This window comes from Topomyia yanbarensis, chromosome 1 (assembly GCF_030247195.1).
Source record: "Topomyia yanbarensis strain Yona2022 chromosome 1, ASM3024719v1, whole genome shotgun sequence".
Taxonomy (NCBI): Eukaryota; Metazoa; Arthropoda; class Insecta; order Diptera; family Culicidae; genus Topomyia; species Topomyia yanbarensis.
Genome location: NC_080670.1, coordinates 142,126,427 through 142,151,048, shown reverse-complemented (window position 1 = coordinate 142,151,048; position 24,622 = coordinate 142,126,427). Strand labels below are relative to the sequence as shown.

Here is a 24,622-nt window from a genome sequence, read left to right as displayed (position 1 = left end):
AAATCAAAAGAAAGGAAAAGAGAAAAGAGGTTAAGCTACTGGGTCGAGGGAAAGTAAAAGTTCTTTCACATTTGAGACGTCAAGTAAACCACACGATAAAGTTTAAGTGTTCAATAGTGATCCCGAGATGAGAATACACACCAAAAAAATCTGAATTTTATCGTTGACGTAATTGCAAACATGACACAATTCAACAAACCGTAATTTACGAAATGTCAGAACATTACCGTGTTCCATTTAATTTTACATGAAACATATACTTTACATGCGCAATGACATAAAATTACACTTCCTACCATTCAGAACAAACGCTGTATGTGGAGTAAAATTACATGATTTACGAAATTAAACGTCATGTAAAATTAAAATCAAACCTAAAACTAAGTCATTTTTGATGCTCGTATATGTCATGGTTAGGAGACGTAAATTTACACTATTTTTTCTAGGTGTGTAGTTTGTGCCTATAGGTACCCCGAATCAGGTATGAACGCAAGCGAAAACCATACGTGGTTAACGATTTAATTCCTCGAATTTAGCTTATGAACAAAGACCCAGTAGCCCTCTAATATCGCCTTCCCCGAAATTCGCTTCGCAGTTTTTAGCTACAACGAAGCCGCAGTATACCGCTGTAACCACGTGCAAGCGGTTAAATGACCGTGGATGAGGCTTCCCAATACCCACGGACAGAGACGCTACGATTCCACCCGCCTGTCCGCAGAGGTATCGTTGGAGCGTTTGCACAATAGTACACATTGCGCTACCCGAAGGTCCCCGCACGTGGCAAGAACGATCGGAGAAATCGTCACCATTCACAAGCACCTCGCCGGTGCATCGTTTGAGACCAGCAAAACACCCCGCACGGGCAGCATCGTCCGCCGAAGCGTCGGCAGTATCGGTGTCCGCATTCGGACAGCCAATCTCGAGAGCAGAAACCGTGACTGCATCGGCGTCACCTACAAACACGTCGGCAGCATCAGCATCGTCCTTCTAATCGCCAGCAGAAGCAGCATCAGCATCCCGTCACCCGCCGGCCGGCAAACCACACACAACACACACATTGTAAGTTAGTTTAATTAATAAAAATCTGTCCAATTGAACTTCGTCCGCTATTATTGATCTCTTGATCGGTTCATCCCGGAAAAAGACGACCCTGAGAGCGATCACGCTACTCACGGCCGAGCTAGCCACCCTAAAAGATGCTGTTGTAGAGCCCACCCTCACTAGATCCCCGTGGCTTTGACCAGGGATCGAGGTCGTTAAGCGGCACCCATCAGGTGTCGCCAAAAGCAACACGCCCTATATGTACGAAGGAATATCGCAAGAGCTTTGTTCATTGCTGACACTCTGCAGCTATTTTGGAACAAATCAATATCAACATCGCACCTCGAGCAATGCACAACAGCATTATGTTCGGATTACCATTCCGACGCACTAATTATATTATGTATGGAGCCATCACTGGTCTACAACGAACTTTTAACCCTGTCGCACAGTGGCACCTGCTCATACAAAGTTGTGACAAAATTATAAAAATTGGTCTATGTGGCTAAAACTTGTGGTTTTAACTAATTTTGGGTCGCTGAATCCATTTCTGCCATCAGTTTTGAGATTCCATATTTCATTTTTTCGACTACTTTTATGTAAACCCATTTGAATGCGTTGGTCGTTAACGGGTTAATATGAACATTAATCATAGTAGCCAATCACATCGGATAGCAGAAATGGTTGACAAAACTAGTAAAAATCACTAATTTTTCAGTAATATGATTCTTCTTTCCAATGAACTTAAATTTGCTGCAATCGGCTGTGTAGTTCTTGAGATATCGCCATTCGAAATTCTAAGGTACTAACAATTCTAATGAATTGAATTGAACAGAAATCCTCGACATCACTTGCTTCAACGACGTGTTAAAAATTCATTTTTCATCCGATTATAGTAAAATTTTGAGATACCTTTATTCAAACTGAGAGAAGAATAAAATAAATATTTACAAAAGAATTACAAGACATTGGTTTTTAGGGTTTTGTCACTCGTCGTGCCACTGTGTGTCGCTTCAGCAATCGATTTCAATGTTTGTCGTAACTCTGCGTATACTTTTTAATTAATTCACAGACAGACTTTAATTAATTCATTAACAACATTTGACCTTTTCATTCTTCATTCTTTGAGGCTTTGATATGTCTGTTGATGTATATAAAACAAATAAACAAAATTACACCGAGACAAGCTTGGGACGCGAAAAAGAATCACTAGCAGAATGAACTTGATAAAGAAAATGCTCTCGTTGCATTTTCAGGCTGGTTCCCTGCAAGACCTTTTCCTGCAATTCGACTAGTCTAGTGCGCGAGTGTCGGAAAATAGGTCATTCGCTGATCATACTTGGGCCGATTTTCTCGACGGGATTAGCGACAATGTCAGAAGATGCGTTATTGTCTTTGCAGTTTGTGAAATTTCGACTCTTAGACGAAGGTATAGAAACAAAAAGGTGCTACTGCCGAAACAGTTTCACCGTCGCGATCGGATGATGAGGCTTTCGCGGGCTCCAAGAAAAAGGAAAAGAAGAAGAAAATATGGAAGAGCGTGGGTACGAAGGAAAACAACCAGTCAAAAGCGAGTATGGCAGATTGAAATAGAGGGGTATTTCTAAGTTTTAAGTGTGGTCGTACAATTCCGGATCGCCAATGCGTGCGGTGGTTTATAGATTCCGATTGTTCTGACCATCTAGTGAACGATAGAGATCTGTTCGACGAGTTGCGACCGATTGAGAACCTGATCGAGATTGTCGTGGCCAAAGACGGTGAATCGATTGATCGATTGTAATTTAATCTGTTTTCAAAACTGAATGTCGATACAAGCGGAATGAAAGTCGTTTTCGGTGATGGCAAGGTGAAGATTGATCGAGAGTTGTGACGACCGGTATCCACAAAGGAAAGCAATTTTAGTTGAAATTTTACGCGATCGGTGATAGTGTGAGAATGCCGATGTTGACTTGCCGAAGAATCATGACAGAGTTAGAACTAAGGTATCCTAGATTCGGCTATCTAAACATGCATTAGCTAGAACAACTGATCGGTAAGCAAATGGTCGATGGCTTGTCGTTAGAAAAAAAACTTGAACCGAAGCTAAAGCGTTTGTGAATCTTGTGGCACAAGGAAACACATCCGAAACCCTCCGATGTTAACGATGAAAGCGAAGGGTGAGATGCTCGAATGGTTTCATTACTACGAGGTAGTAGTAACGAAGTTCTCTGTCGGAAGAAATTAATCGAAGCGGAATGAACGGAACAAATTGATATCAATGAGAGGATGAACTTCATGATAATTGAGCGAACTAAAGCAGTCTTGAGGATTCGAAATTTGACAAGTCGTTTTGGGTGCATGATGCATCTCTTGATAACAGGTGTCCAACGAGTTCAATCGACAAGAAAAAAATCCTTTCGAGCGATGGGATGGTAAGAAACCGAATATTACTAGACTTCGTGCGTTTGTATCCAATGTGTACGTTCACGTAGCATCGGAAAGGCGTAAAAATTGGACGCAATAGTACGGACGGGCGTTTTCGTCGGTTTGTCACCAACTAGACGGTTAATGAAGTATCCATGGTCCGCATTCACTATGAGAAAGAAGACGTTGATGATTTTGTTTTGGCTGTGAACACGATGACCATGCAACCGAATGTTATGGTGCAGAAAATGAATCGACGGAACCTAAAGCTAGAATTCATTTTACGCCTATTTGACATAAAAAATATGTGGTATTATATAAATTTCACTTTGAATGCTTTGGAATGTGTAGAAGACCTGCCGGAGTCGGTGTCCAAACAGCAATGGAGAAGTGATTAGGCACAATGACAGCAAGTTATGCAAGACGAAATCGATTCGCCGGCGAGGAGCAGTGGCGGATCCATGGGGAGGGTTCTGGGGGTCCGGACACCCCCCCCCCCCGCAAATTTTTAACGTCTTGAGAGATGTAACAATTGCTTCTAATTTAAATTCGTTCTAAACTGAAAAGCAGATTCAACCATCAAAACTGATGTTAATTAAATGAAGGTATTACATATTTCGTATTGTACAATGAACATTTCAAAATAGCAATTTTGGACCCCTCCGAAATTTCTTTCAGGATCCGCTCCTGCCGATGAACAATACGATAAGTTTCATGAAACTTCCGGAGGACCTGATAGCGATACCTTGTAATTGGATCTTCAACAACAAGTGGTTTCAGCTAAAGATGCTGATTTGGTTACGAGGAAACATACTCTCCGGCACCCCAACTGCCCTGCGTGCAGTTTTGGCAGTGGCAAATAAGGAGCATATGGTCGTACATCACAAATTTATTAAATACAAAAATCGGAGGGTAAGAAAGGTATGGTATGTCACCTCAACGAGTCGTTATGTGATCTCAAACAGTTGTCGAGAACATGGAACGAAAGGTTTAATTCGATCGTGAAAAGGTTTAGTTTCCAACGCAGTGCAAATGATTCTTACCTGTACGTTCGAGGAACAAGAATTAATCAAGTAATACTGGTGCTGTATGTGGACGATGTTCTAATGACGAATCCTTCGTAGACCATTGTTCTAGAGATAACAAAGACTTCATCCGGAGTGTTAGAGCTATCGGACAAGGGTGCGATTAAAGGCTTTCTTGGTATGAAGACAAATAGTGAGAAGAGATCATGCGCATAAGTCAGAAAACTTAATTGAAGATAGACTCGTTTTGAAATGGAAGACGGTCGTAATGTCTGCACGCCAATGGAATATAGGCCACGACTCGGAAAAGACGTCGGGGTTAAGAGAATTGATAAACCTTACGTGAGCTTGTAGGTTGTATAATGTACGTCTCGATGACATTACGTCCGGATCTAGCAACAGAGGCTAACTACTTTAGCCAGATTCGAACTTGTTTCAACAAAGTACACTGGACTCACTGGCGAAGGTTACTGAGATACATCTAAGGGCCTTTGGATGTAGGACTTATGTGCTAAGCGGATAACGGAGGACAGTTGCTGGAAGTATGGAAATAACATTACGGATTGTCGCTCTGTTTCCGGAGCAGTATTTAAAATGTTTGCTGCTACAGTAATCAAGGTTTGCGAAGAAGCATTACACCGTGTCACTTTTGTCATCAGTTGATTAAGTACAGAAAATAACTGGTTTCTATTCTGGGTGCCTGGCCACAGTGGAGTTGAAGAAAATGAGAAGGCGGATCAACTCGCAAGGCAATTCATTGGACCAGAGCCATTCTGTGGTATAGCTGGCTGTTCTCTGAAAGAAGAACTAAAAAATTGGTAGAGTAGTTGGTGGAATCCAACTGGAAAACACCTCAGCAGCTGAACAGAGCAAACGATTCATATCACCAGATAATAAAGTGGCTCAAAAACTTCTCAGCTTATCTAAGAAGGATTTCAGTACTTATACTGGGTTAATTACTGGACACTGTGGTAGTAATCATTACATGAAGATAATTGGGAGACTTCAAGATGACACTTGTCGTTTCTGCAATAATGATAGAGAATCTTCGGAACATTTATTGTGCAATTGTCCTGCTCTATTCACAAAAAGGAACAAATTATTCGGATTGGGACTAACTGTACCATCGAGAGTCTGGTCAATCTTTCCTAAAAAGGTAGTCAATTTCATACGATATATAATACCTGATTGGGAAAATGCTAAAAATCCAGTAACAGCAATTACTCAAACAAATAGTAACTAGCTGAACTGGTAAGCATATAGTAAACAGGGGATATACCACAATAGATCAAATAACTGGTCGCAGTGGCTAATGTACCCAACAAAGGAAAAAAAGTACAGAAATGCTGATAACTTGTATCATCTCTCATTCACTGCAAATAAGTTAAACTAAAAATTTAATAATTGTCATCTCTTACAAATGATAAGAATTATTTTGTGGTTTTTGATTGTGTGGCGAATGAATGCCATGAAAAAGCAGCAACTCGAACATCCCTGATTCGAACAATACTTTGCAGTTGCGTTCGGCATATGGCACTTGACTTAAATTTGTGCAATATGTGGATTTTAAAGCGTAGACCGATTATTTGATTGTTGAAAATGAAGTTCTGATGATCATTAGTAGCACTATCTTCAAACTTGTTATGTACGCTGTAAATGTACGCTGTCATCAAAGCTCATAACGAGATATTTAGAAGGTCAAAAGCTGTGGGTCGGAACTCTCCTTGATTAAATAGAAGATCAATTCAAAAGTCACAGGTTGAATTAGCCTGTGATGAATGATCAATAAATCAGTACAACACTTCCCAAAATGGCTGACGACCGGTGACACACAGATTAAATCCATTTCACACAAGTTCCGCACCCCATTCTACCGCAAAGGATAGCGCAATCGAAACCACATGTTGGTAACGATTTCTGTGTCTGGGTGGCACTGGTTTTGTTTGACCAGGCTGCTGACCGAGTGTTGTGATGTGACGTATGATTGGCATCAATTAGCTGCGCTACTTTATGTGTATTAGACCGGCACAAATACTGACTTTTTTCGGAGCAACGCTAATGAGCTCCACCATTTTCATGAACTGGTTTCGTTGCTTTTGGTTCACTCACAGGAATTTTAAAGAACAAACATATATTGAAAATCGGTAAAGGATACATTGGTCTTTCAAAAGTATGGTTCAAAGTGTATAAGTATCAACATTGCCTATGTTGTAAAAAATATTCAACTGTCATGTTCGGTGTAATCTTTTTTCGCATGTGCTCAGAAGAGAACATCTGAAAACATGCTGGAAACCTGTTAAATAATGCTTTCCGGCAATCTATAGGTAAACTTAATTCCCCAACAAAGCTGTTAAACTACGTGTTTTATAAATTTATGGTAAGTGGCACTGTTGAATTATTTATTAACTTTTAAATTTTGTATTCCAATTTTTCATACATAACTCAATACAAATTTCAAAGTTCTTCTGAATGAACAAAAATTTTTGGAATAAACTTATAAATATTTGGAAAAATATACAGTCAGAGCTGTTCATAAACAGTCAATATTTGAGTCGGTCTAATATCTTTTGATGTCGATCTAATATATACAATTTCAATTGGCTCAAACAACGACCGTTCTCATCGCAGCCACCATCGTTCCGATAATCATTCTTGACTTTTAGCACCATCATAGGGAATTTGTTACCGTTACCTGATTAGGGAGCACATTTTCCCCCTAGGCTATAGATGATGTGTCGGAGAGCGGACCCTTCTTACACTGCTCACGCCTGTCCATAAGTTGCTTGTCAATCACGCAGATTACAATCAAAAAGGTCCACATTAGCTGTTTGGTGTACCGGAACGCGTTGCCTGTCCACGTGTGGTCACTGGGCTGTTCCTGGTGACGACATGTGCTACTTCCTGGCATACATCATTTATGTGATAGCATCAGCGGAATTTGCAAATTTGCTGTTATGAATTGCGCCCTGAGGCAGAAATCGATTTCGCGCCTATTATTTCATTTTCTGGTATGTGATATATATTGCGTTAAACATCGAGTCCATTTAGGTTTTTCTACCTCAAAATGGACAGAAAAAGTTTTTCCATCGATAAAGAACTATCTATGTACTGTGCGATAGAGTGGGTAACACTTTTACCGTATAATTGGAAAATTATATTTGCAATATCCAAAAATTAGTAAATTCACGCGTGCTTGTATTTTCTGTTTTTTGTTTTTTTTTGCTCTAAAGCTGTCAATAGTGCTTAGTAAGAGACGTTCTGATTTAACCCAAAGCAGTCAGAGTAGTAGAAGTGGGTTTTGCGTACTTTGTACCTCAATTGTTATTAACGCTGCTTATCCAAAAGCGGTACCCAATCCAGGCTTATAGGCGAAGAAATGGTTTAACCAGGAAGAAGTATGCGAATAACCATAAGATCAAAACTTTTATTACATCTAATACTGTCGTTCAATTTCAGAATGAAGAAATTTCAAAATTTTATATAGTAGTGTTCTTTAGTACAAAAATCGAATAAATTACTTCAAAACTCAGTTTATGTATGTGGTGCAACCCATTAACACATTCCCCGCGCGTGATGCCATATGGCATCACTAGACATAACTTGTGCAATTTTATGGTATTAGCTTGTCTGAATAAATTCGAACTCGTTCTTGTAAGTAATAAGCATCGCATAGATTAAGGTTTTTTATGTATAATACATCAACTAACGTCAAACGACGTTGCTTGCAACACTTTTCAACTTCAAATCGGTATAATAAATTTTAGAATAATATTCAGCATGTACAAACGCTGATGCGAGTATGAAGAATACTAAATGGTAGTTATCAAATCAAAGTATCATTCGCTGTTTTCAGGATGGCCAAAAATTATGCCTGTTGTTACCCCGCATATGGGGTAACTTGAAACACATGAACTTCATTGAAGTCAAATGCAGTTTTTTTTTGTTTGCCTCTAGTAAAATGACCAAATGTACTATGATTCTGTCTCTTAACTTATTTTATTATTTTTTTTAATACCCTCAACTATTCTCCATACCACAGAGCTCACACAGAGAGCCCCCAGGTAATGGACACAAAAAGCAAACAAAAAGAAACGCGTAGGTCAAAACGACATACAAGAAAAACAATGTGAAATCCCAGTTGAATTTAGTTCTTTTGAAGGGATTCACAAAATTAAGCTCAATTTAAATCAGAAATTTAATTATTAACTTAATGATAACGTGATTAAAAAAGGGAATTCAAGCAAATTTAATTTTATGAAGTAGGGAAAAACTAGCAGAAGCCAGAAAAAACCTACAGGTTTGAATGGTTGATACGCTTAAATGATGCATTCGTTAACGTTCCGCAGTATATGTTGCTTAAGCTTGCTTTTGGAAAGAATGCTGTTTGTTATAGCTTTTAATACCATGGAAAGTATGTTAAATTTTAATGGTCCGTGATATCTGATGCGCGCAAGACCAAGGTTCGTACATGCACTGCTTCTCAATAGTTCGTTTGCGCTTCTAGTGTTCCGAATGTTTATCCGAGCCGCGATTACAAGATTGTGGTGGAATTCTTGGTTGTGTAACGTATTGTGTACAAAACTGTAGAAAACAAGGGCGGCATATTGTAGATTACTTTAAAGCATCTATTCTGCAATGTTTGGATTCTTATCAATTTCGATTTAGCAGCATGACCCCAGACTAAATCTTGGGTAAATCCGACCTAGTAAATAGATTTGGCTGTAAAATTCTCATTTTACATCGGATCAAGTCGTTTTATATACCAAATTAAAGGTAAGACTCATGGGCAACTTCCTATATATTGCGTTTTATTCGGATCTTGGGAATATTTTGAGATACAATCGTTTTACGAGAATGTTCATTTTTGCAGTTTTCAAAAATGGTGGGGTAAACCCGACCCCCTATGTTTTTGGTTGATTTAGTGCAGATATTATCCAAATTTTATGGTTTTCAATGATAAATCAATGAATGCTGTGTTATTGAATTTTAACACGAAGAAAATGGAGTTCAATGTCAATCTTGGAATGCTAAAATTACGAGCAGTAGCACGTAATGATATTCTCATTTGCATCGGAGCAATTGCTTGACGAATACTATAATCATCACGTTTTTGTGTCTTTTGTTTGTAATTATGAACCATTTTTCATAAAAATAATATAAAATAACAATAAAAATATTTTTTAATTTGATAAATAAACATTTTCTTAGCAAAAAAGCGGTCGGATTTACCCCACTATTTAGAGGTCGGATTTGCCCCACCGCGTCATTTTTCATTACGAGTCAATTAAAAAAGTTATGAAAAAGGTTGAACCTAATTCATCTACGCACTTTGTAGGACTTTAATCGAAGAATTTAAATTCACTTACATTTTTTATGCAATCACTTTAACAATCAGAAATATCCTGTAGACAATAATGCACAAAAGTCAAATCAAAAGTTGTAAAAACACACTTTTTGTCATTTGAGCTTCTCAATGTAAATTAATAAAATGCTGTCATGCCACCATTATGATTATTTTCGATGCTCTACACGACACCATTGATATTAGTTCGCGTAGTGCTTCTGATTTTCGGTAACAGAGGGCGGTCGGGTTTACCCAACGGTCGGATTTGCCCCACCTTACCCTATAATCAAATATTGAAATATTGACTGAATGTATGCGTAATAGAATCGCAGCAATGAGTCATTAGGCACAAAAGTACGCACTCTTCTCATAAGGCCGCATAATGATGAAACTTTGGTAGCGACATGCTGTGTATGACTGTCCCATGAAAGGTAGGGTATAAACGAAGTCCTAAGTATTGGAATGATGAAACTTTTTCATTGTGTAATGTTCCGACACATGGATCCGCATGCTGTGATTTTTTTCCGTTATGCGTGAAAAACCATGTAGCAAGTTCAGATTCATTGTCATTAATAATAGACTGAACACAACAATGGAGATAGAAAAGTGCTGCGTCATATGCGAAAAGTCTTGATGCCCCATGTAGTTTCAAATTTTCTATATCGTTGATGAAAATCCAAAATTGCGAAGGCCCTATGTTACTCCCTTGCGGAACTCTTATGTCTGGACATGAATGTTTCAGTCTAACGCAAAACTTGAGAAGCCTACCTGAGCTAAAGCTTGAAACGCTTGTCTCAGCTAATAACGTTTGTTTCAGTTCGGACACAGTCGCATACTACCCTTTAAATCCGGACACAAACGACTGTAATTCGACTGATCTCATTGTTGAATCAAACTAGTTCATCGTAAAATACTAACGTTTTGATTCATCAACCAACGGATGAAGGTAAGGAATTTCATTGTTGAAATACCTCGGAGGCCAATAATTCACACGTAAATTTAATATTGAGTTATTTTTCTCATAATGTCATTTTTTATGAACTACAATCTTAAAGGAGACGAAATGGTCGAAAGCATTTAAAGATTGTTGGTAATTGATTCATGATTTCAATTTAGAATGAAAGGCACAATTTGTATTTTTTTTCTTTTTGGTCAACCAACACTACAAAAAAAATTCATACTTATTCAACATATCTAGTTTGGTTTCTCAAAAGTTGAAAAATAATTATCATATACCGCATTGCAAACTTCATTCATAATTTAAATTTTACGATATAATCAACTTAATCCGAAACAGAAAGATTTGCGACCATTTTTTCTACCTTCAGTAGTATATAGGAGTAATTGGGCCAATTCGGACCACAAGCTGTTTCTCTGCTATGGTAATATTATGAAAAGCGTACATATCATTTTCATGGCTGTCATGTAGCTCTGTTCTATCTCCCAAAATTTTGCGGTTCACAGCTTTCGCGTGCGTGTTGTTTCGGAGTGCTTTTTTTAAAAAATGTGTGCGCCGAAAAACAAGATTTTAGTTGGTTACAGCGATTAATTAAATCAAGTATTGTGACTTTGGATCTGCCGAATAATATCTTTTATTCAATATCTTGCTTTGGGCGCGACTATCAACTGCTTTCGTTTAATCTGTGTGTGAATAATAGAATATGGGTTGGTCCAACACGCACCTTTTGCCGTATATACGATCTGATATGCGATCGCGAAAAACCGTTTTGATGCTGATTTCGTCTTTAAATCAGAGTTGCTCTAGGTTCGCTCGGAACTGTCACTTTTAGTATGGATGTTGTAAACATTAGAGCGAACCTAGGGCGACTCGACTCTAAAACCGAAAACAGCATGAGAGAAAATCATGCGCAGTCGGTCAAACTTTCAGGAAACATAAGTTTTCGCAAATCGGTTAACAGATTTCGAAGTTATGGCTCCCAACCTATTTTTAGGTAATTTGGCTCTTACTTTTTATTGTATATTTACTGCAAAGGTTTATGTATCAAAGAGAACTTTTCATTTCGCAATTCAAAATTTGGTGAAAATCAAATAAAAATAATTTAAGCCAAAATAGAAATTGTTTTCTATTGCAAAAAACGATAAAAATTGGGTGGTCCGAATTGGAGCAGAGGGTAATTCGGACCTTTCCTGTACTTCACCATAGTCAGTGGTATGTCAGTGGAATTTTATACAACTTATGTTGATTTTATTTGTCTAGGTAAAATTATACATTCTTCAAACATTCACCGCGGCATGTTCGCTGACATTGCTGCTAGCGTAATAAATGCAGCAACATTCAACAATTGCATTTCATCTGCACAAGCCCGAGGCGTGCTGTTGACCGGTTAACCCACGCCAAGGATGTCAGCCGTAGGAGAGTGATAATATCTTGATCTGCTTTATCAATTTCGCGAGAATAAATCGGGATAAGTAAGCTATTTCCATGTTACACTTAACTGTTGTTCAAAAGTCGAACTGAAAAAGAAAGCCAAAGTAGACATCAAAAAGACGCAAAACTGATACTCCACCAAGGGCGCTAGAAGACCACGCTAGGGCCCTGAATGTAGCATACCGTTGAAAAAGTTTATTTTTCTTCTTTCCGGAACTGTTGAAAAACGGTTGAATGATTAAATAATTAAAGCCCAAATGTAATAATCCAAACCATTGGTGACTTTGATTTAATATGTATATGTCGGGTTAATGTTAAATAGGTGTTAAAATCCGATGCCACTTTCTTCATATACCGAATGTCAATATTGTAAATAGAAGGTTTGTTGTATAACCGAATAAAGATGATCGGTCTCTAGATTACCGACCAACAACGAGTACAGTTGTTTTTTTCTTAAGCTCAACATAAAGTTTTAGTGGCGACGAGGATTAACCAGGTTTTTCGCGTGTGGTAACAGTTATTTTTCGCGAGTGTTAGCTTTTTTGCTGCGCAGGAGTGCACAGGCAGAGAAGTAGGCCGCAGGATCTGTTCCGATCCGGCATTACCGTATTTTCGTCCGGGAATGGCAGCGTGGCCAGTTTTTTTGGTACCACGTGGTTCCGAAGTTCGGACAAAGAAACTAAGTAAAATCAACAATGAGATCAGTCGAATTTCTTTTGTTTGTGTACTGGCTCAGTTAGTTATGTCCAGGCTAAAACAAGCTTCACAAGGTGAGACAACCGAGGGTCTGCCCCAAAGGGAAGAAGAGCGTGTCCAGATAAGAATAAGAAGAGTGGCAGATTTGACAAGCGCAAAACAGATTCAAGATAATCTGCATAAGGTGCATGCATGTGTGTACAATAATATTATTGGTGGCAAACGCCTTGAGAACCTCTAAAAGGCTGAAAGCACTAGTTTCTATATTCAAAACATTGTTTTAATTAATTTCGATTTTAACAACTTCTTTTTTCTGGAAGTAAAGCAGTATTTACGCAATATAGATGTTGCTAATTGTAAAACCAAAACTCTCGCTTTACGTATGCCTATACCTTATCTGGTATCATCTTGGGTTTTCACGTCATTTGCAGTTTGACAAGACCAAAATTTGACAAGCCCATAATTTGATGTTGGAACGGTCTATCCCTGAGAATCATCAAAGGAAGGGCAATCCCTCGGAGACAACTACCTACCCGCATAACTGTTATGCCCAGCGTGTATGAATATAGTTGCTGTCTCTGCTTGGATGTGTTTCAGTAATGTGTGCATCTTGGTTAGTTTGCTGTCTTTTTCTATGATGTGCGTCTTGTGTGATGTGTGCGGTCCTTTCACTATAATTTGATCAAGCATTACCAACTGAGCATAATCACAAGCCACTGTATGAAGGGCCAAAAAGGAGTTGGGTGGTAGGAATCTCCTTCTAAGGACAAGCTCATATAAATCAATCGCAATGCAAGCCGTTGTAGTGAAAGGTAGCACCAATAGGTCTGGATAAGAGTCTGCCCGATCTCTACGAAATGTTAACAGGGAGCTGGCTGCTCCATTCTCCCTGTCCAAATCGTTTCAAAAGGGTAATATGATGGTCCTTCCCCAATTCATTTAACCGATAATTTGATGCATAAATTGGATTATTTGATGTATTGTGTTTTATATAGCTTCCACATTATATTAACCCTAGAACGTTCTATTAGGGTACAAATGTGCCCCACGCTATGTTTGGAACCGTGTGAAGACGAGAATTTGGCATTTACCGACCTGGGACCCTAACCATAATTCAATTTTGAGTTCCTAGTAACAGTTGGAAAAGTTGGTAGAGCCAGTTTGCTTTTGGTCTTCGTGGAAGCAGGAATCAAAGTTGGCGTGGGGTACATTTGTACTCCAGTGTACGGTTGCCATTAGTGTTTTGTTCGGTCAGTGGTAATGTGACTCGTGATAATACCTGTTTAAATACTGGTTGTTTTACTACTTTTGTAATAATTAGTATTATGTAATCGTTTTTAATAATTTATTCAATAAATTTAATTTAATTTTGTTGAAGAAAAATACATTTAATTAAATTTTGATGTAGAAAAATTCGTTCTCATTTACGATGAATTTAACCTTTTATTTTTGTTTTATAGTTTTTTCAATAATAGCTTGAAAGTACAGTAACTACAGTGACAGTTGCGTTGCGAATTAACAATGTATTACTGGACAGAAATATTTTTTTCATTTCAATTTCCGTCCCAATTCGCAGTATTTTCCAAATACTCGATTTTTTATTTAACACTCTTCTAAATAATTGCACTTTTCAAAAATATCGGAATTCCATTTTATTCAGTTATTAGTCCATTCTTTGTATTTTTAGGATCATTTTTTTTCAAATCGGTTGAAAATTCGCAAACTTTTAGTAATTTTTGTGAAAAACTCAAAGCCGCGATTTTCTCGTTTCTTTTATTGCTCAATTCAATTTATGTACCATTGACTCAATAAATGCAACGTTCTAAGGTAGTAAAAGTAAGTCTTACGTTTTAGGGTGAACATACTACCATACAAACCCGTCACCAAATAGTCGTGCAGTTACTTCACGATGTAATTCAAAATTACATGTAAAATGGGTCTACGCAGCGATATTTAATGATGCTGCTAGTTCCCTCGGTATGTCATCCTATTTCCGCATTATGCTGCACTCTTTGTTTGACACCTATACATCTAGAGTCTTGATTATTTTTTCTTTTTATGTATCCGTCCACGCTGCTTCCATGTTCCGCAAAGAGATAGTGTTTTTGAATAAAACTATAATAGATCTAATATAATGAGTAAAATGGATAAGGGGAATATGACGAATCAAATAAGTAAAATACATGAAATGAATAAACGAATAAAGTAATAAAGTTAATCACATTATTAAATGTATAAATGTTTCAATAAGTCAAATAAATATATTGAATAATAGGTATGAATAAAATATATGAAATGAGCTAAATGATATAATAGAGTATAAAATGCATAAAATGATCAGAATAAAAATTGAATAATTTAATAAAGCAAATAAAATGCATAAATTTTTATTTATTGAATACGTTATAAATATATAAATAACTGCATAATTTGTGTAAAATGAATAAGTGGATAAATGATTACACCAAAGACCCCTTTTTATCAGCCCTCTTGTTTATTTTAGGTTGACAAAATCGGAACATATTTTTTCTTTAATTTTTAATGAACCGAAGTGGTTAAAATATTCTTCTATAGTCGCTAGGTGTAGTCCCGTAACCCTTTCTGCTTATTTGGTATAAATTTCCCTTAATAGATTTTTAATTTTTTTGCATCTTTGCATTTTGCATCTTTGAGACGAGAAAAATATACTTTAGAAGAATTTATTCGAATTTCGTCTGCTAGAGCTCATAAAATATATTTTCATATGAGGCTGACTAAATTGAGTCAAAAAGCTGATAAAATCGGGGGTAGACGAAATATGGGACTGATAAAATCGGGTCTTCACTGTGTACAGAATAATATTAATAAAATTAATGAAATAGAACAATAAAATTAATATAACGAGATATAAAAAAAATATATTTATAAGGTTAGTGTATCGCAAAATAAGTAAAATCAATAGAATAAATAAAACAATACAATGGATAAGATGACCAAAATGAAAAGATAAATATATTGAATAAGATAAATACAATATGTAGATGGTGTAATATGCATAACATAACTCAGGTGAATATAATGAATTAGTACACAAGAAATGAAAAAAATGATGTGCGTCTTGAGCCAAAATCAATAATAATTTTCAATAAATATTATTTGAGAATCTGCTCTCAGTGTATTTTCGCTAATAACTCGGTCGAATTAATGTTTTCTGCAGAACTCTTTTCATAATATGCTAGGCGAGATAACAGTCTTCTGATATGCATTGGAAAATTATTGAAATGTTTTATGGTTGCGTCGTAATAATCGAAAGAGTAAACAAAGACTTTTTCAAAAAGAATGCGAGGTTAAGCTATTTTAGTCAGTTAGAAATAAGACCAAGGATTGTGTTAAGTGAAATGAATTACATAAATTACTTGAACATCCCCAATTAGTACAATGCCAAACACATCTGATCTCGCTCGATCAGCCGCACAATCAGTAGCTCTCCTTATCACCTATCCATCTGATAGTGTGAAAGAGAGATTAGAATAGGCTTTTTTATTACGTTTTCTTGCTGTCTGTACATACAATAAAACTAGTGTATCATAGCCAGTCCAGTTCAGTTGCAATAAACCTACCTATATCTTCGCATCAAACCTCTGTATCATTCTGATAGGAAGCAGAGCAAATAAATTAATAGTTGTTCCTGACACTTAGATCGACCAATTCTTAGTTCGAAATCCAACACAAAGTGGTCCTTCGAGCCGGATGCGAAGGTCTTATTGGCGGTCTAGTGATAAAGTTGAAATCAGTTCGCCAAAGTGCGAAATTACGTACAAGTTTCAAATCGTTCGAAACGATATCGCGGGTCGAATAAATTCAGTTTCGCACGTGTCGAAAGCGAACTACCGAAGACAATAGGCGGCTGTGCGGTACCGTCTTAATGGCAAAGAAGTGGACAATTCAGTGATCTAAAATCCTAAAGCAAACAGTTCAAAGAAATTAAAAAGTGCTACCCGCTTAGTTCGGAAAAATAAAAGTGCGCGTTATTGCAAGGCACAAGTGAGTGTGCATCGGCGTGGCTAGAGTTGCATCGACCGCGTGGTGACGAGTTGGCTTGGCTTGGGTCGACTGGACAAAGAAGTCGTGTACAAAGGACAGTGGGACAATAGGAGTGCCCGCGAGGTAGACAGCGTACCCACGCGCTCTGATCAATTGTAAGTAGAAAGCGAGTTGAAGCACTAACCCAATTGATAGACGGATTTAGCAGTAATTTTGAGATTTGCGATTCGATGAGTTTTGAGACTTGAGCATGCGATTGGATGATTGATGATAGTAACTAACACGTGGTGAAGGATATAAATTATTGCTGGCATTATTCCTTGCTATCATACTCGGTCAAATTTTCGCTCTTTTCTGGCGAGTAAAATCTCAATTTTGAATTCCGGTTCGTGTAGTGACCAAATAGCAGCATGGCGCCTACATTGAGATCGCTATGCAAGCAGGAGCGCTTTTGCTTAGATACTATGCGAAATTTATTAGAATTTGTTCAAAATTATAACATGATGCGGGACAAGGATCAACTTGCGGTGTGGCGAGAAAGGTTAGAAAAGACGTTTGAAAAATTCCAAAGCAATCGTTTGCAGATGGATCTTTTAGAGGAAGATGGGCAAGACCTTGATGATACTTCGTTAGCTGGTGCCGAAGAAGGTGCAAGTATGCTCGAAACTGGGATCAAGGCAGATGCCAGCCGTAAAGCACGCGATGAGTTTGAGATGAATTATGTGAGGGTGAAAAGTTTTCTTCTTGCTGCCGAACGCACTGCCAATCCTCCATTACAGAATCCAATAGTACTTGCTCCTACGAACACTCGTAATCCTGACCAGTTTAGTTCAAGAATCAAACTCCCTGAAGTCTAACTACCTTCGTTTGATGGATCCCTTACAGAGTGGCTCACGTTTCGGGACACTTTTAAAAGCTTGATCGATTCCAATCCACAGCTGTCGGATATCGATAAGTTTTCTTACCTGGTCGCATCACTTTCGAAGGAAGCGAAACGAGTTGTCGAATCAATTGAAATTACTTCAGCAAATTATTCCGTGGCCTGGGACTTGCTGAAACGCCGTTTCGACAATAAAAAGCTGGTGGTCAAAACATATCTCGATTCGCTTTTCTCTGTAGAACCAGTCAGACGAGAATGCTACGATTCCCTCGTTAAGCTGATAGACGATTTCGAACGTAATCTGAGGATGATCGAGAAGATGGGGATAGACATTGAGGGTTGGAGCATCCTACTGGCTCACATGGTTTGTTCGCGTCTCGACTCGTCCACGTTGAAGCAGTGGGAAAATTACAACCAGTCCACGGGGGCACCCGAGTACAATAATCTAATCGAGTTTCTACGACGTCATAGCACAGTTTTGCAATCGATCGCGCCAGGAAAATCTCGTACCACCGATCCTTCACGGTCGGAGCCCATCCGGCCACAGAAGTCAAGGTTCAGTAGCATACATTCCGTTACCAGTTCAGCACCAAGGCCCTGTCCATTCTGTAAGCAATCGGCTCATTCGCCATTCAAATGTGAAGCTTTTAGAAATTCGCCAATCCAGCAAAGGTACGAGTTAGTGAAGAGAAAGGCACTATGTATTAATTGCCTCTCACCAGATCACCAAATCAAGAACTGTTCATCCAGTGCGTGTCGTGTTTGTGGACAAAAACACCACACTATGTTACACCAACAAACTAACAATCGTAGTCCCAATCTAAGCCAAGCATCCAAATCGGCTTCTAGTTCGCTCGTCTCTGATCAAACTCAGTCCCAAACTCAGAACAATCGAAACACGACTAATGTTTCGAATCAGACTTCCTCGCCAACTGTTCCTACCGACGTTCAAGTCCCATCAACATCGTCATCGCTCAGCCATTGCTCCACCTCCTTGGTTGCCAATGTTCGTCAGATTCCATCGACTGTCCTACTGCAGACAGCGTTAGTGAAAGTTTTCGATCCCACTGGATACTTCTTATGGGCTAGAGTTCTACTTGATCCCGCATCGCAGCTCAACGTTGTTTCTGAACGCTTCGTGCAGCGTTTAACTGTTCGAAAGGTCAAGGACCATCACGTTATTGGGGGTATTGGCAAGGCCACTATCCTATCTACACACTCAATCGTAGCTCGTATTCAGTCACACTATACTGAGTTCAGTGCAGATCTTAAGTTCCAAATTCTGGAGGAAATCACTCGCGAACTTCCCAACAACGCCGTTGATACCTCTGCGTGGGTTTGGCCTACTGACATTGTTCTTGCTGATCCTAAATTCCATGAACCGGCATATGTTGATATGATCATAGGAATGGAGATTTACTACGATCTTCTCCTCGAAGGATTAATCCGGTTAGGCCCAGGAAAGCCGGTGTTGCAGCAAACTACCCTGGGTTGGGTAGTGTCCGGAAGAGTAGGAATCCAGCAATCTTATCAATCGACTCCAAGCCTCGTCAATGTATGTAGTACAGAACCGTTGGACGACCAACTAGCAAAGTTTTGGGAGCTAGAATCTTGCCAGTCTTCGAGCATCATGTCCGTCGAAGAAACAGTCTGTGAGGCACACTTCGCTGCAACAACGAGCAGAGACGCTACCGGTCGGTTCGTTGTAGTTCTCCCAAAGAAGCCATCCGTTATGCCACTACTAGGAAACTCATATGAAATTGCCAAACGCCGTTTTCTTTCCCTGGAACGTCGTCTACAAGCCAATCCACTACTTCGGTCAGCGTATGCGGCATTCATCGACGAGTACCGCAACCTAAAACATATGCAAGAAGTAACCGAGTCACAAATCCTCACGTCCCCGGCCTACTATCTCCCACATCATTGCGTCGTGCGTCCTGATAGTCTCACCACCAAGCTACGTGTTGTATTTGATGCATCGTGTACGACCGACACTGGCATTTCACTGAACGATGCATTGATGGTGGGTCCGGTGGTGCAGGAAGATCTTGTCTCAATAATATTGCGTTTTCGGATGCCATTATTTCGGACGTGGAAAAAATGTACCGGCAAGTGTTAGTCCATTCGTCCGATCAGCCACTCCAGCGAATTCTATGGAGAAACGAACCGTCCGAACCAATTCAGATCTACGAGTTGATGACAGTGACCTACGGCACCTCAGCTGCACCATACCTGGCGACGAAATGTCTGCAACAGCTTTCTAAACTAGGCCAATCGTCGCATCCTACTGCTGCACAAGTAATTGCAAATGATTTCTATATGGACGACCTGATCAGTGGCACCGACACAATCGAAGAAGGAAAGATTTTATGCACGGAACTCCTACAATTGCTTCAATCTGCTGGGTTTAGTCTACGAAAATGGTCGTCCAATAGCCAAGAAATCTTGGCACACATTCCAGCCGATCGTCATGATGAACGCACCGTACTCGACTTGGATACATCTCCTACTGTAAAAACCTTAGGGCTCAAGTGGGAGCCTGCTTCCGACATGTTCGGATTTCAAGTCCCAACGTGGAATGAAGGGACCATTATCACGAAACGAATCGCCCTGTCCGATGCTGCTCGGCTCTACGATCCTTTAGGACTCGTTGGACCCGTAATCGTTCTAGCCAAGGTCTTCATGCAGGAATTGTGGAGGAACCAAAAATCGTGGGACGAACCTCTAGAAGATGAACTCCAACGACGCTGGCTGCAGTTCAGGACGGAACTAGTGGCATTAGAAGACCTCACTGTTCCCCGATGGGTTGTTTCTGTGCCGTTTCCGACAGTCATCGAAATCCATGGGTTTTGCGATGCCTCAGAAAAGGCTTACGGTGCTTGCATCTACTTACGTACCGTGTCCGCTACTGGCGATATCTCCGTTCGACTTTTCACATCGAAGTCAAAGATAGCACCTCTTGGTGATAGTAAGAAGCAGAAAAAGATTTGCTTACCTCGCTTAGAGCTCTCATCTGCACTGCTACTCAGCCACCTCTACCAGAAAGTTAAGGAGAGCTTAAAAATGGAAGTGAAGAGTTTTTTCTGGACCGATTCGATGATCGTGCTGCATTGGTTATCAGCAAACCCGTCCCGGTGGAAAACCTTCGTTGCTAACCGGGTCTCTGAGATCCAACATATTACAAACAACGGAATCTGGGCCCACGTCCCCGGCATTGAAAACCCCGCAGACGTCATCTCTCGTGGCATGTTGCCAAGTCAACTAAAAGAAACTACTGTTTGGTGGGAAGGCCCTCCGTGGCTCAGCCAGACCGAACGCTTCAGACCACCTTTCGTTCGTACAATCAACGAAAACTTTCCGTCAGAATATTTAGAAGAAAAATCGTTGTCTCTGGCGGTCCAAGTAAAGGAACCCAGCTTCATTTTTAGTCTACGCTCGTCATTTAACGCTCTTATTCGTCTCGTGGCAAATTTGCTTCGATTTTACCACAACTGCATCCCGCAAAATCGCACAAATCGGAGGTCTGGTTTTCTGCAAACGATCGAAATCAATGAAGCGATAAAGGTACTAGTTCGAATAGCTCAGCAGGAAACTTTCGCAGAAGATATAAAAGCCATAACCGCTACTGGACAACTGAAACCTAGCTCCAGGCTGAAGATGCTAGCACCGATCCTCCGAGACAACATCTTACGGGTTGGTGGCCGGCTCAGACACGCACCCGTTGCTGAAGACCGAAAACATCCCATGATTCTTTCGTCGAACCATCCGTTTACAGAGTTGGTCGTGGTCCATTACCACGAGAAACTACTTCATGCTGGTCCGCAATTGCTAATTGCAGCAATGCGAGAAAGGTTCTGGCCCTTACGAGCACGCAACGCGGCCCGGAAAGCTGTACATCGATGTGTGAAATGCTTTCGCTGCAAACCTACTATCCTAGAACAACTGATGGGAGATTTGCCTGCTGAACGTGTGACTCCAACCTATCCGTTTTTGAATACCGGAGTTGACCTTTGTGGGCCCTTCTTCTATCGCCACAACAACCGAAAATCACCACCAATCAAAAGCTACGTTGTTATCTTTGTGTGTCTCGTAACAAAGGCTGTACATATAGATTTGGTGGCTGACCTTTCTACCAACGCATTCATATCAGCCTTGAAGCGGTTTGTCGCACGCCGTGGCAAACCAGCAGTAATCGAATGCGATAATGCAAAAAATTTCGTTGGAGCATCTCGCGTGCTAGGAGATCTCTGTAAGCAGTTCAACTCTCAACAACATCAGCACACTATCAGCTCCCATTGTAGCGAAGAAGGCATCCAGTTTAAATTTATCCCTCCGCGATCTCCAAACTTCGGGGGACTCTGGGAAGCTGCCGTAAAGTCGTTCAAGAAACACATGAAGGCTTCGATTGGTACATCCGTCCTACTCAAAGATGACCTTGAGACGCTCATCACACAGATCGAAAGCTGTCTAAACTCGAGGCCGCTAACCCAACTGTCATCGGAACCCGAAGATTTGGAAATTCTTACGCCGGGTCATTTCCTTGTTCATCGTCCTCTTGTGGCCACGGCGGAACCATCGTATGAAGCAATTCCAACAAACCGTCTGGATCGCTACCAGCAAAACCAGGAGTTTGTACGACGCATCTGGAAGCGTTGGAGCACCGACTACCTCTCTGGCCTGCTCCCACGTACAAAATGGACGTTTCAGCGCGACAACATAACCATCGGAACGATGGTGCTTGTGAAGGAGGACAACCTTCCACCCCTCAAATGGCGTTACGGTCGCATCACTCAAATCTACCGTAGCGATGATGGAAACGTACGAGTGGTCACGGTAAAGACCAAGGATGGCGAATTCCGGCGCGCAATATCTAATATTTGCGTGCTACCTATTGAACGCCCAGCAACTACTGGGGGTGATGATGTTCTCTCCAATACCTAACTCTATGTATCATAAGTATTACCATTCCGGCACCGCATCTGCATGTTAATATTTAGTATCTTAAACTAATGCTTTTGTTTATACTCAACCATAAATTCCTTCGATCACTGGCATTGTGAGCAACTCTATCAGGAATTTAGATGATGCTACCACCCACTGGGCTTGATGTGTATCCACCCATCAACTGTTCGGGCGAACACTCCCTGCAGATTACATCGTTCAATGGATTTCGTCAGGCGCAGCAATTTTTCTGTCAGGTGAGTTGTTCCGGTTTACACTTTTCTACCATTGGATACTACATCAATTCTTCGCTTCGAGGTACAACCATACAAAAATTCGTCCACGACGTCAGAAGCCCATCACCAGAAGGCAGAAACTCAGCTAATCATCGAAAAGATCCAGACCCAAACCGCAAAGCGAGTATGCGACGTACCCTTCAATCGAACGCCGTGATGAACAACAGCAGTCAGCAGATTGACCGACGGTTGATATCAGCATGCCAACAATCCGAAAAAGCACGTGCGACGTATTCGTATTGCATCCTACCAAACCCAAATAAGCCGAATGTGGCGTGAATTAAAAATATGTAACAAAATAGAACTAGTTAGCTGTTCCTTTCAATAAGTTCATGTAGAGTTAGAAATAGGTTGAAAAGCGAACTTTTCAACGGTGGCCGGCTATGTTAAGTGAAATGAATTACATAAATTAATTGAACATCCCCAATTAGTACAATGCCAAACACATCTGATCTCGCTCGATCAGCCGCACAATCAGTAGCTCTCCTTATCACCTATCCATCTGATAGTGTGAAAGAGAGATTAGAATAGGCTTTTTTATTACGTTTTCTTGCTGTCTGTACATACGATAAAACTAGTGTATCATAGCCAGTCCAGTTCAGTTGCAATAAACCTACCTATATCTTCGCATCAAACCTCTGTATCATTCTGATAGGAAGCAGAGCAAATAAATTAATAGTTGTTCCTGACACTTAGATCGACCAATTCTTAGTTCGAAATCCAACAGCTTGTGTGACGAACTTTTGACATCAGATATCGTTGATTTCATCCTGTTCATTTTTGGGGGGAGAAGTTTTGAATTGCATTTCACCATGCGTAATAAATTGAGTGAACTCATGAGGTGAGGATATTTAAACTTCAATATTAACGCGCATGTTAGTTTTGTTTTGGTCATTTAGATTTCGACGTATAAGCTCAATCTAAAACATGTAGATTTAGTTTAAACGCAGTTTCTAACCTCTAACCTAGTTTAGGATATTTAGAATTTTTTTAATCGTTCTTGCCAATTACAGCTTATTCGGAATAACTGCCAAGCGAATTGAACACTTGCTGTATAGATATTGTAGTGTATATTATATTCCACAAGACATATTGCAATGGCAAAGAGATCTTTCGTATTTGGTTTGTTAATAATTGAATAAACAAGAAGCATGAACCTCCAGAAGGGTATTGCAAAAAAAAATTTTTTTTTGAATTCTCAAAGGCCCCCCCTCTCATATTGTGACAAATGTCAAAGTAAGCTCAGATGCCAAATTTCACATCATTTGGACAATTTTAGACCCCCGCCCACTCCGCTTGAGATTTTTTGAAATTGGTACTATGGGAAAATATGGAGGAAAAATACATTAAATGCAATAACTTTTGAAGTAGCAATCAGAAAATTAAACTTTATACCTCTTTTGGATGGAAATAATCTTAGTATTTGAATGGAGATATATTTGTTTCTAGAAAAATACGGGAAAGTTGGGTACTGGGTCATTTTGGCCCCAAAATCCTCTATTTTTAATGATTTTTCTGCTCCGTGATGCAATTCATACATATTTTGTAGTTTTTCTAATGTGAAAAAATCTCAGAAATCGAACG

The 24,622-nt window shown here is 39.6% G+C and overlaps 2 protein-coding genes across 4 annotated transcripts in view; one reads left to right on the top strand and one right to left on the bottom strand.

The window, feature by feature from the left end:
• LOC131696358 (acetylcholine receptor subunit alpha-like) overlaps positions 1-24,622 on the bottom strand; it is a 701,515-nt gene that overhangs the window by 362,346 nt on the left and 314,547 nt on the right. The gene's annotated exons all lie outside the window — the stretch shown is intronic.
• Positions 661-22,742, top strand: LOC131675990 (uncharacterized). Its single transcript, XM_058955112.1, has 5 exons — positions 661-1,059; positions 4,123-4,356; positions 17,506-17,731; positions 17,807-19,824; positions 19,986-22,742. The coding sequence occupies exons 1-5, from the start codon at positions 661-663 to the stop codon at positions 22,740-22,742; spliced, it is 5,634 nt and encodes a 1,877-aa protein (XP_058811095.1).

Bases quoted from the DNA above. Each gene is read 5' to 3' on its own strand.
- LOC131675990 (XM_058955112.1), top strand. From the start codon at position 661: ATGAGGCTTCCCAATACCCACGGACAGAGACGCTACGATTCCACCCGC. The intron at 1,060-4,122 runs GTAAGTTAGTTT...AATTTCTTTCAG, and splicing joins CCACACACAACACACACATT to GATCCGCTCCTGCCGATGAA. The intron at 4,357-17,505 runs GTAAGAAAGGTA...AATCGTTTGCAG, and splicing joins TTAAATACAAAAATCGGAGG to ATGGATCTTTTAGAGGAAGA.